This window comes from Orycteropus afer, unplaced genomic scaffold (genome assembly GCF_000298275.1).
Source record: "Orycteropus afer afer isolate SDZICR_OR568_19922 unplaced genomic scaffold, OryAfe1.0 scaffold00064, whole genome shotgun sequence".
Lineage (NCBI taxonomy): Eukaryota > Metazoa > Chordata > Mammalia > Tubulidentata > Orycteropodidae > Orycteropus > Orycteropus afer.
The window spans coordinates 7731384-7743424 of record NW_006921651.1 but is presented as its reverse complement, the minus strand read 5'-3'; the positions used below and the strand labels follow the sequence as shown (position 1 = coordinate 7743424).

The window sequence follows — 12041 nt, the reverse complement described above, 5'->3', positions numbered from 1 at the left end:
TGGACTAACTGTTTCCATGCATCTTTGGTTTTCTTCATTCTTCTTCCTCTGGATAAGGAGAGACCTATCATTGCATCTAGATGGCCGCTTGCAAACTTTTTTTCTCTCAGTTTATTTTTATTTCACAGAATAATTATTTAAATTTAACATATCTGGGCAGAGTAGTGATCTGACATGAAAAGTAGTTCTATCAGAATGGGCATCAGAAAAATAGCAACTCATCTTACACATAATAACTAGAAAATATTTCTCTGTCTGATCACTTAATTGTTACATGTTATCCACTGAACAAACTAATTACTACCTTATAATTAAATCTTGCTTGGAAATGATCCTTTAAAAAAAATCTTCTGAGGTACAAATCACCTAGTTATTAAACATGAGTCTTCAACATTTTACAAAGAGTTTAAACAAATCAAATAATTACAGTTCAATGGCTCTTAAAACAGCTACTGATCAGGTTCAAGGACACACTGTTCCATGATTTCCCATAATTTGGGGTTCTCCATTGCAGCTGCCACTCATTCTTTGTCATTTATCTGCTTGTTGATATCTTCTTCTGTTGAATGTGTTCCTTCAGAAATATAGATGTCCAATTTATGTTTAAATGGTAAACACCAGTGAAGTTTTACTCTTAAGCACAGCCCAATAAGAGTCGCTAAAGAGCAATGAGGTACTGTTGGCGTGAACCTGATAATAACCAGATAGTCTTCTTCATGTATCTTCTGAACCTCCACACAACTTTCTGTTACCACTTCCAGTTCTTCTGAAGTATTGAGCTTCTCTGGGTCCCGGAAAGTACGAATCAAATCATAAACCTCTAGTGCTTTCTCTTCCAAGATCCAGGGCTGCCAGGCAGCTCCCCACTCAGAGAGGCCCGAGAGCCACAGGACTCTCTTCAGTGTCCAGGAGAGCAGCCCAGACAACCACTCCATCCTCATACTCCACCATCCCTGGCGACTGTCCTACCCAAGCCGCCATCTTTCAACAGCAGGTCTACCACTTGCAAGCTTTTAAGATCCCAGTCGCTACTCACTAAAGCAAGATGTGGAACACTGTTTTTGTGTAGTATGTTATGCCAGTTGAGTTTGATGTCCACTGGGACCATGGTCATGGGCCCGCAGGAGGTTTAAGATTTGTTTTATGTTTAGGCTTAGAACAAAGGATTTGACTAAGTCTAGGTCTGGGCTTTTAGGGCTGAGGTTAGGGTTAGGGGTTAGCTTTAGTGTTATTGGTTGGGCTTGGTCTAGAACTAGAGCATGGTCTGGTTTTATAGGGTTAGGGTTAGGGTCAAGAATTAGGAGTAAGGCTAGAGATAATGTTTCTTATTGTTGTTAGGTGCCATCGAGTTGTCTCCTAGGGTATAGTGACCCTATGCACAGCAGAACGAAACACTGCCCAGTCGTGAGGCAGCTCCGCAATCCTTGGTATACTTGAGCCCATCATCACAGCCACTGTGTCAATCCATCTCGTCTAGGGCCTTCCCCTCTTTCGTTGACCTCCACCTTACCAAGCATGACATCCTTCTCCAGAGAATGGTCCCTTCTGACAATGACCAAAATAGGTGAGACGAAGTGTGATAGTTGGAGCTGTGTGTCAACTTGGCTGGACCCCAGTTCTGTGTGGTTGTTCCCATGATGGGATCAGATGACTGTGTTCTGAGTGGCCAGTCTGCCCAAGGGGAGCTTCCCTAGGGGTGTGGCCTGCTTCCAAGATATCCAAGGACATTCTGGGAAGAGCCGCATTCCTTGAGGGGTTGGAACCCTGGTGTGCGAACTACAGACTTCCGTAAGTGAGTGGCCCACCGCTCGGCCTGGAGATCTCGGATTTGTCTTTTGTTGGAGTCAACAACCAGTGTACTGCATGCCAGCTTGAATCTCTCGGCTCCCCTGTGCTTGCGGAAGCCAAGGCGGCCGCAAGCCCCATCTCCTCCAGAGACTTGGAATTTTTGGCTTGGACTTGTCGGCTTCTATACACTTGTGAGCCATTTTCCTAAGATAAATTTCTCTCTCTCTCTCTCTATAAATATATATATACACTTTGCTGGTTTTTGTGTTTCTCTAGAGAACCCAATCTAACACACGAAGTCTGGCCATTGTCACTTCCAAGGAGCATTTCAACTGCACTTCCTCCAGGACAGATCTGTTCATTCTTTTAGCAGTCCATGGTACTTTCAGCATTGTTCTCCAACACCACAACTCAAAAGCATCAACTCTTCTTCAGTCTTCCTTATTCATTGTCCAGTTCTCACATGCATAATGAGGTGAATGAAAATATCATGGCTTTTGTCAGGTGCACTTTAGTCCTCAAGGAGACATCTATGCTCCTCAGCACTTGAAAGAGGGCCTTTGCAGCCGACTTGCCCAGTGCTGAAAGTCATCTGGGGAGCTCTGGTAACATAGTGCCTAAAGCACTTGACTGCTAACCAGAAGGCTGGAGGTTCAAACCCACCAGCCACTCCTTCAAAGGAAGATGGGCAATCTACTTCCGTAGTGATACTGCCTCGGAAACCCAAGGAGGGGTCACTATGAGTCGGGTCCGACTCAACGGCACATAACAACAACAAACGTCATCTGATGCCCTGACTGCTGCTTATTGGCGTCAATTGTAGAACCAAGCAATGTGAAGTCTTTGACAACTTCAGTCTTTTCTCCATTTATCGTGATCCTGCTTATAGGTCCAGGTGTGAAGGATTTTGTTTTCTTTATATTGAGATTTAATCCATATATCAGTAAGTGCTTCAAGTCATCCTCACTTTCAGCAAGCAAAGTTGTGTCATCAGTGTATCACAGGTTGTTAATGATTCTTCCTCCAATCTTGATGCCACATTCTTCTTATAGTCCAGTTTCTCAGATTATCTGCTCAGCATATAGATTGAGTAAGTATGGTGAAAGGATACAACCCTGACGCACTCCTTTCTTGATTTTAAACTATGCAGTGTCCCCTTGTTCTGTTCAAATAACAGCCTCCTGGTCTACGTATATAGGTTCCTCATGAGTACAATGAAGTGTTCTGGAATTCCCATTCTTCTCAATGTTATCCATAGTTTGTTACGATCCACACAATCAAATGCTTTTGCATAGTCAATAAAACACAGGTAAACATCTTTCTGGTATTCTGGTAGAGAGGTAATGTTTAGGGTTACAATTAGTGCTGGGTTCAGAGTAAGTGCTAAAGCTGAGCCTGAGACTTCATGGCTACATCTAAAGCCAGGTTTAGAGTTAGGGCTAGCTTTAAATTCAGAGTCAAACATGGATAGTTTTAGGTTTAGAATTAGTCTCAGGTTTAGGACTATGACTAGGACTACAGCTAGGGCTAGGGTTAGGTTTAGTGTTGGGGTTGGAGTTAACGTTTAGAGTTAGTTTTATTTACATTTAGGAATAGGGCTAGGGAAAGGCTATAGCTAGGGTTAGGTTTAGGGCCAGGATTAGATTAAAAAAGAAAAAGAATACATCTGAATGCTCAACATATGAGAAGATGCTCAACTTCATTAATCAGGAATACATGATTTAAAACCATAAAAAGATATCACTACACACTGACCTGAGTGACTACAATGAAAAAGATAGAAAATAGCAAGTGCTGGTAAGGCTATAGAAGAGAGGTGGCAAACAGGAGCCCTCTGCCTATTTTTCTAAAGAAAATGCTACTAGAACACAGCCATGCTCATTCATTTATGTATTGTCTATGGCTTCTTTCATGATACAATGGCAGAGCTGAGTATCTACCACAAGACCGTAGAGCCTGGAAAACCTAAGATATTTAGTATCTGGCTCTAATAGGCACTCTGGTGGTGCTTTGGTTAAGCACTGGGCTGCTAACCAAAAGGCTTACAGTTTGAACCCACCAGGCACTCCGTGGGAGAAAGATGGAACAGTCTACTTCTGTAAAGATTTATAGCCTTGGAAAGCCTATGGGACAATTCTACTCTGTCCTGTAGGTTGCCACAAGTCAGAATCAACTCAATGGCAGTGGGTTTGGGGTTTTTTGTTGTTTGGGGCTCTTTAATACCTGGCCCCCAACCCCTGAGAGCAACCAGAACACTCAGACACTACTTCTATTGGGAATGTAAATTGGTACATTCCCTCTGGAAAACCATTTGGCAATATCCATTAAAGCTGAAGGAGCTCTGGTGGTGCAGTGGTTAAAGGATTCAGCTGCAAACCAAAAGGTCAGTGATTAGAATCCACCTGCTTCTACATGGGAGAAAGACAAGGTAGTCTGCTTTCATAAAGATTTATAGCCTTGGACACTCTGTGGGCCAACTCTACTCTGTTCTGTAGGATTACTATGAATCAGAATCGACACGATGGCAATGGGTTGTTTTATTATTATTATTAAAGCTGAATGTTTGATACTGTATATACTCTATGTATTAGATTCCTGTGACTTCTGTAACAAATAACATATCCTTCGTAACTTAAAACAATAGAAATTTGTTATTTCACAGTTACAGAGGCCAGAAGTCTGAAATCAAGGATCCTGCCAGCCAAGCCACACTCCTTCCAGAGGCTCTAAAAGAGAGAATCCAATCTTGGTCTCTTCCAGTTTCTGGTGGGTCCCAACATTTATTGGCTTGTAGCTACATCACTTCAATATCTGCTTTCATCTTCACATCACCTCCACAGACCCATAGGATCTAATCTCCCTCTTCCTCCCTTATAGAAGGATACTTGTTGTGGTAGTTATGTTTGTGAGTCAACTTGGCTGAGCTTGGTTGAGTGGCTGAGCAGCTGGTGGTAGACTGGCAATCAACTCCAAGGTGGGATCTACCACAAACAGCTGAGTAGCTGCCTTAGCGATGTGGTCTGCTTCCTGTATATAAGCAGAAGCCTTGGGAATGGTCTCGAGCCTTTGGCATGCTTGGACCCTGCATGTAGCCATGTCATTGCTCAGCAGCCTGCTGTGCTCTGCCGACCTTGGGACTTACAATGGAATTAAGTTAATGGCCTGCTGTGTTGTTTGGTAACACCAGGACTATACCTTTTTACTTGTCAACCTTGGGGCTTCATAGCCTCAGCAGCCAGCAGCTGTCTGAGTGAAGAAACGCCTCTAGCTCCAGTGGGCTGGGAGCAGAAGGCAGAGCTAGACCCCAAGGTTGAGGGGCTTTCACCCAGCCCCTAGGGCCTGGCACTTTGAACTTGGACTTAAAGCCTCCAAATTGTAAGAATAAACTCCTGTTTGTAAAGGCCATCCCATCTCTGGTATATTCCTATCAGATTGGCACTAGGTAACCAGAACAGAATATGGTACCAGGAGTGGGGTGCTGCTCTGAAAGATGCCTAAAATGTGGAAGCAGGAGTGGAGTGCATCCTTGACCTGAGACCCTGGCAGAGAGACCCCAGCATACGGCATGACAGACGGCAGGAGCAGAGCAAGAGACCGGCATGAGAGACGGCAGGAGCAGAGCTGAGAGAACCAGCATAAGACAGCGACAGCCTTACCAGCCCATGGAGAAGAAAGCCAGATGCCATTGGGTAGACAGCTTCTTGGTGGAGTGGGTTGCCTTCAGGCATTAATTGGTAGAGAAGACCGGCATAAAATGGAGTAGCAGGTTGGCCGGCCCATGGAGCAAGAAAGTCAAGTGTCTTTTGGGCAGAAAGATTTCTGGTAGAGTGGGTTGCCTTCGGCATTAATCAGCAAATGGAGAGACCAAGGAAACGGAAGCAAAGCTGCCTCAGCCTGAAAGCGTAGGACCATGGCCTTTGGGGGTGGAACCACCACAGCCCCCTAGGTTTCAGAGCCAGACCTTCACCAACTTGGTTCTGGAGTGTGGGGCTGCTTGTTCATGTGAGCCAGTGGGATGGAGCCATAGCTGCTGCCCAAGACTGAGGTGGCGGGGCTGCCATGCCCAAGAGGGACAGAACGGGGCCCACCAGGCCAAGGGTAAGGTCGCCACTTAGAGAAACTAGGGGACTGGAGCCACCCAGTGGCTAAAATCTGTATAGATGCCACCCAGTGAAGATCTGTACAGATGCCAAGTTGACAAGGGGTGGAATTGTGGTAGTTACGTTTGTGTGTCAACTTGGCTGGGCCTGGCTGAGTGGCTGGGCAGCTGTTGTTGTTGTTGTTATTTGCCGTCGAGTCGCCCCGACTCATAGCGACCCCTCCTTGGGTTTCCGAGGCAGTATCACTACGGAAGTAGGATTGCCCAACCTTCCTTCCGAGGAGTGGCTGGTGGGTTTGAACCACCAGCCTTCTGGTTAGCAGTCAAGTGCTTTAGGCACTATGCACAGCTGGTAATAGTTATTCCCCATGATGAGACTGGCAATCAACTCCATGGTGGGATCTACCACAAACAGCTGAATAGCTGCCTTTGGGATATGGTCTGCTTCCTGTATTTAAGGAGAAGCCTTGGGAATGGTCTCAAGCCTTTGGCACACTCGGACCCTGCATGTAGCCGTGTCATTGCTCAGCAGCCTGCTATGCTCTGCCGACTTCGGGACTTACAATGGACTTAAGTTAATGGCCTGCCATGTGGTTTGGTAACACCAGGACTATACCTTTTTACTTATCAACCTTGGGGCTTCACAGCCTCAGCAGCTAGTAGCTGTCTGAGTGAAGAAATGCCTCTAGCTAGAGGTTGGTATATTTCTGTCAGAGCGGCACTAGGGAACCAGAACACTTGTCTTCCTTGTACATTATTTATCAACATCTGAAAGTTTTTATTATAATTAATTGAAAAGTGTTTTGGTTACCTCGTGCTGCTCTGAGAGGAATATATCACAAATGGGATGGCTTTAACAAACAGAAGTTTATTCTCTTACAATTTTGGAGGCTAGAAGTCCAAGTTTAAAGTGCCAGGCTCTAGGGGCTGGGTGAAAGCCCTTCAACCTTGGGCTTCAGCTCCACCTCCTACTCCTGGCCCACTGAAGCTGGAGGCTTTTCTTCACTCAGGCAACTGCTAGCTGCTAAGGCTGACAAACCAAAGGTTGACAAGTAAAAAGGCACAGTCCTGATATTACCAAACAACACGGCAGGCCACTAATTCAAGTCCAGAAAAAGTGCCAAGATCAGCATGGCATGGCAGGCTGCTGAACAACAACTTGGCTACATGCAGGGTTCAAGTGTGCCAAAAAGATGGAGACCTTCCTCAAAGCTTTTTCTTATATGCTGGAAGCAGCCCACAGCCCTAAAGTAGCTAATCAGCTGCTCCAGTAGATTCCACCATGCAGTTTATTACCAATCTCACCATGGGGAATAACTACATCCAGCTGCCTAGTCACTCAAGCAGGCCTAGCCAAGTTGACATACAACCTTAACTACCACAAAAAGGATGTGATTTCCAGCATAATTGTTAAAGACAGGAAACTGTTATATCACACTTTCAAACCTACCTAATGGAATCTAAATAGTGTAATAATTTGATACTATCAATTTTTATCACTATCATCAATTTTTAAAATGGAAGAATAAGCTCTTTAGAAAATCACATTATTTTTCTTTTTACGTTTCTTTTTCATTCCACTCAACCCACTGAACTTAATCTGAATGTATTATACCTTTTAAATTTGAAGATCTATTATTGGACTTCTGGCAAGATGATGGAATAGGCAGACAAGCTACAGAGACCATCTACAACAAATAAATGAGATATCAATTGAAACAGATACAGAGGATAATCCTGGAACCCTGAGCTTCAAAGGGGGATAAAGAAGTGCATTAAATACTGACTAGTGGAAGAAACTGAAAGAAAACAGTAAATAAGGAGACAAATAGAGCTGTGGACTCTCAACTGGCCTGATGATGCAGCCATTTTGAATATTAGCAAGCAGCATTCCAATCCAGGCAACAACCTTATAATTGGCTCTGCTTTCCAAGAACTACATGGGCAACCCCAATGGTGGCTGACAACCAGAAAGATGTGATATTCTCCTTTTCCTCCTTGTACTCCATACCTTCTCAGGGAACAGATGTGTGGCCATCTTCTACTTCCTCCTACCTTCTGGACCAGGAGGAATTCCATCCTGTGCTGGGTGCCATGCCACCAGCTACCTTCTGGGCAGGCAAGAACTGGTCCTGGGACTAAGCATCCTGCTCCCAGCCACCTTTTGGGCCAGTAGCAACATTTTCTGAGACCAGGCACCCTCTACCCAGCTGCCTTTTGGGACAGTAGGAACTTTTTCTGGGAATGGGGACTTGCGCCCAGTCTTGCCTTTTGAGACAGCAGGAACTTTGGGACCTGACGCTCTGCCCACAACTGCTTTTTAGGCCAGCAGCAACTCCCTCTGGAACCACAAGTTCTGTCTGGAACTGATGATCACAGTTCACACAAAGAGCAAGATAAAGTAGTACAAATAAGGGACCAGAATACAGAGCCAGAAAACCTCCCTGAGGAAGAAGTGGCATTGGAACTATCTGATAAGGAATTCAAAATAATTATATTTAGGTACCTTCAACAGATTGAGAGACAGATCAAAGACACTGACAAAATCAAGGAAAACACTGACAAAATTCAGAAAAACTCTAGAAGAATTAAGGAAAGCAATACAAGAATAAAGTGACAAAATAAATGAAATATTAGAAACCATATAAAAACAGCAAATAGAAGTCCAGAAGATTAATACTTAAATTTCAGAAATAGGTAACACATGGAAGGGCAAAGAGTAGAATCAAATCAATGGAAGACAGAATTAGGAAGATTGAAGATAAATATCTTGACACTACTTTGTTAAGGGAACAATCATTAAAAAGAACAAAAAAAAAAAAAAAAATTGAAGAAGACCTAAGACTTCTGTGGGACATAATCAAAAGGAATAAGTTAGTTGTGATCAGAATTCCAGAATAGAAAAAGACAAATAAAACCATAGAAAAAATTGTCAAAGATTTGTTGGACAAGAACTTCCTTAATATGATGAAAGACAAGAAGATACTCATTCAAGAAGTTCAACAAACCCCAAAGAGGATAGACCCCAAAAGAAAATCACCAAGACATATCATAATCAAACTTTCCAAAACCAAAGACAAAGAAAGAATCCTGAAAGCAGCATAGAAAAAACAAAAAGTTACCTACAAAAGGCAATCAATAAGACAAAAGTCTGATTTCTCGGCAGAAACCAGGCAGGTAAGAAGGCAACGGGATGACGTATATAAAACTCTAAAAGAAAAAAAAAAAACTGCCAGCCAAAAACTATATACCCAACAAAACATCCCTCAAATATTATGGCAAAATTAAGACATTTGCATATAAACAGAAATTAAAGGAATTTGTAAAAATAAGACCGACCTTACAAGAGATGCTAAAGGGAGTTCTTCAGACAACAAAGCTGTGATGTTAACCCTCACATGACACAAGACAACATAACCCAGAAAACAACCCAGATACAGAAGTATCCAAAGTGAAATAAACTTAAAAGACTAAACAGGGAACCAGAGACACCAATTAGTAGTACAAGAGGAAACTACAAGCTAAAACGGAATAAATAATGTAGAAACAGAAATTCCAAATGGAGAGAAAGTCAAGATAATTTTAAGATAAACATTTTGAGATAAAAATTTTGAGACAGACTGTTTTAAACTTGCAAGGAAAATAATAAACCACAGGGTAACCTCAAAGAAAATTAATAAACCTTCTCATCAAAATAAAAAAGAGGAATAGCACAAACGTTTTGCAAATACTAAAACAACAGCAATGAAGGAAATGATTTCTAAAAATTCACAAACAAAATCGGTTCAGCACAGAAAATTATATAGAACAAAGAAATCAGCAATGCCACAAAAGAACACATAAGAAAATGACAGCAGTAAATTCATACTGGTCAATAATTATACTGGATGTAAATGGATTAAATGCACCAATCAAGAGACAGAGTAGCAGAATGGATAAGAAAACATGACTCATCAATATGCTGTCTACAGCTGACATATCTTAGACATGAAGACAAAAATAGACTAAAAATCAAAGGTCAGGAAAAAAACGTATCCAACAAATGGCAATCAAAAAAAGCAGAAGTGTCGGTATTAATTTCTGATGAAATAGACTTTAAGGCAAGAGCCATCAAAAGAAGCAAGGAAGAACAGTATATAATGATTAAAGGGTCAGTTGAACAAGAGGACACAACCATAACAAATGCCTACACACCCAGTGAAAGAGCCCCAAAATACATAACCAAAACTTAACAGAAGATCTATTGCTAATTACCCTGTCATAATTCTCAGGAACTCTGATGGCGCAACGGTTAAGCGATTGGGTGCTAATTGAAAAGTTAGCAGTTAGAACCCACCAATGGCTCCATGGGAAAACAAGACCTGGCAATCTGCTCTGGTAAAAATTAGAGCCTAGGAGACTCTATAGGACAGTTCAACGCTGACCTGTAGGGTCGCTATGAGAATCAACTTAACGAAACACGTTGTAATTCTCTGAAACACCCATGTAATAAACTTAGTATTTTTAACTTAACTGTAACCATAAGCTCAGAGTATTAAAAAAATTCTTCAAAATTACTATTACAAATATTATTTGTATCCTATTGAGCAAAACAATATATACATAGTATAATTTATATAGATATTAAACACAAAAATTATTCACAATGTATGTTGAAAGAGATAGATGTGGTTTTTATTTTATAAATCTATCCACTTATTAATAGTATGAGTCAATCAGTTTCCTTTTTATTTTTTAAATATACTCACTGCCATTGAGTTGATCCCGACTCATAGCAACCCCTACTTGGTTTTCTGAAGTGGTAACTCTATGGAAATAAATTGCCTAGTCTTCCTACTGAGGAGTGGCCGGTGGGTTTGAACCACTAGCCTTCTGGTTAGCAGTCAAATGCCGTAGGCAGTACGCCACCAGAGCTCACACGATACAATTAGGAAGGAAAAGGATGCAAAGGGAACCAATTATATTGAATTACAGTTATCAAAATTATTTTAAAACATTAGTGACATAGTATTAAGTATGTCTCAGTTAATTCATTAAATATAAGATCTAGTGGAAAGCCAAATAACTCATAATTCATGGTAGTGAACAAAAATATTTCTAAATGCTATAATGAGACATGAAAATATCTGTGATTTCTTAAAGTAAACGTACAGATACTGTCAATACTACTGTGATTTCTATGGGTGACATAGTCGCAGGGACTACTAATTCCACTGTAATATGTGATTACTTCTGCAATTGGTGGAAATACTAAAATTTATTTCAATGTTAGAGAAAATAAAGATGTGTTTTTCTGAGACCCATGGTTTAATGGAAAGAAGGGGGAAATGAAGGGGCGGAGAGAAGAGAGTGAAGGAAGAAGGGCAGTGGGGAGGCCTTGAAGGAAGACAAGAAAAAATAAATATAGCTAAATGTCTAAGCCAATAAGCTTGGCGATTCATCACCTTTGCTGTGGTTATTTCCATGGTGATTTTTGTATTGACATTTTATACATTTGGTTCTGCAGTTTAGTCTTCCCCACTAATCTCTTCCTCAGTTCTATAAAGGATCATTGGTTGAGGGATCTGGAAGTCTAAATACAACCAGTATTTTCCATGTTTTTACCCACATGGTGAGTCAACTCTGATACCTTCACACCAGAGAGTATCCTGTCTCCACCCCTTAATTAGCAGGAAATTCTCATTTACGCGGGATACCCCCTTCCCCATTCATCCTCCCTCTGTTGTTAGTTGCCCTGGAGTCCTTTTCTGACTCTAGGCCTTCCCTGTAGTACTCTGTTGTTGTTATGTGCCTGGGACCCAACTCAGGGCCCAACTCATAGCGAGCAGATGCCTTGGGTTTCGGAGGCGGTATCACTACGGAAGTAGATTGCCCAACCTTCCTTCTGAGGAGTGGCTGGTGGGTTCAAACCGCCAGCCTTCTGGTTAGCAGTCAAGTGCCTTAGGCACTACGCCACCAGAGGAAGAGGAGTCCTCAAAGGCGAGTAGCGCTCAGCTACTGTGGAATTGAGTTTAAGCATAGGTACTGAAACAAGGCGGGCTTGTGCTTACTCACTGCTGAGCCTCTGGTGTTAAAACCCAGCGAGATGCACCTGGTGCATAGGTAACAGCCAGTTTATAGACTGAGACAGACTAGGAAGAAGGAAGAGGCCGTC

At 42.1% G+C, this 12041-nt stretch overlaps 1 protein-coding gene across 1 annotated transcript; it reads right to left on the bottom strand.

The window, feature by feature from the left end:
• Positions 1-521: 521 nt before the first annotated feature.
• On the bottom strand, positions 522-935 carry LOC103196325 (cytosolic iron-sulfur assembly component 2A-like). Its single transcript, XM_042780819.1, has one exon. It carries the CDS (start codon positions 933-935, stop codon positions 522-524), a length of 414 nt encoding a protein of 137 aa, XP_042636753.1.
• Between the last annotated feature and the right edge of the window lie 11106 nt (positions 936-12041).

Bases quoted from the DNA above. Each gene is read 5' to 3' on its own strand.
- LOC103196325 (XM_042780819.1), bottom strand. From the start codon at position 935: ATGGAGTGGTTGTCTGGGCTGCTCTCCTGGACACTGAAGAGAGTCCTG.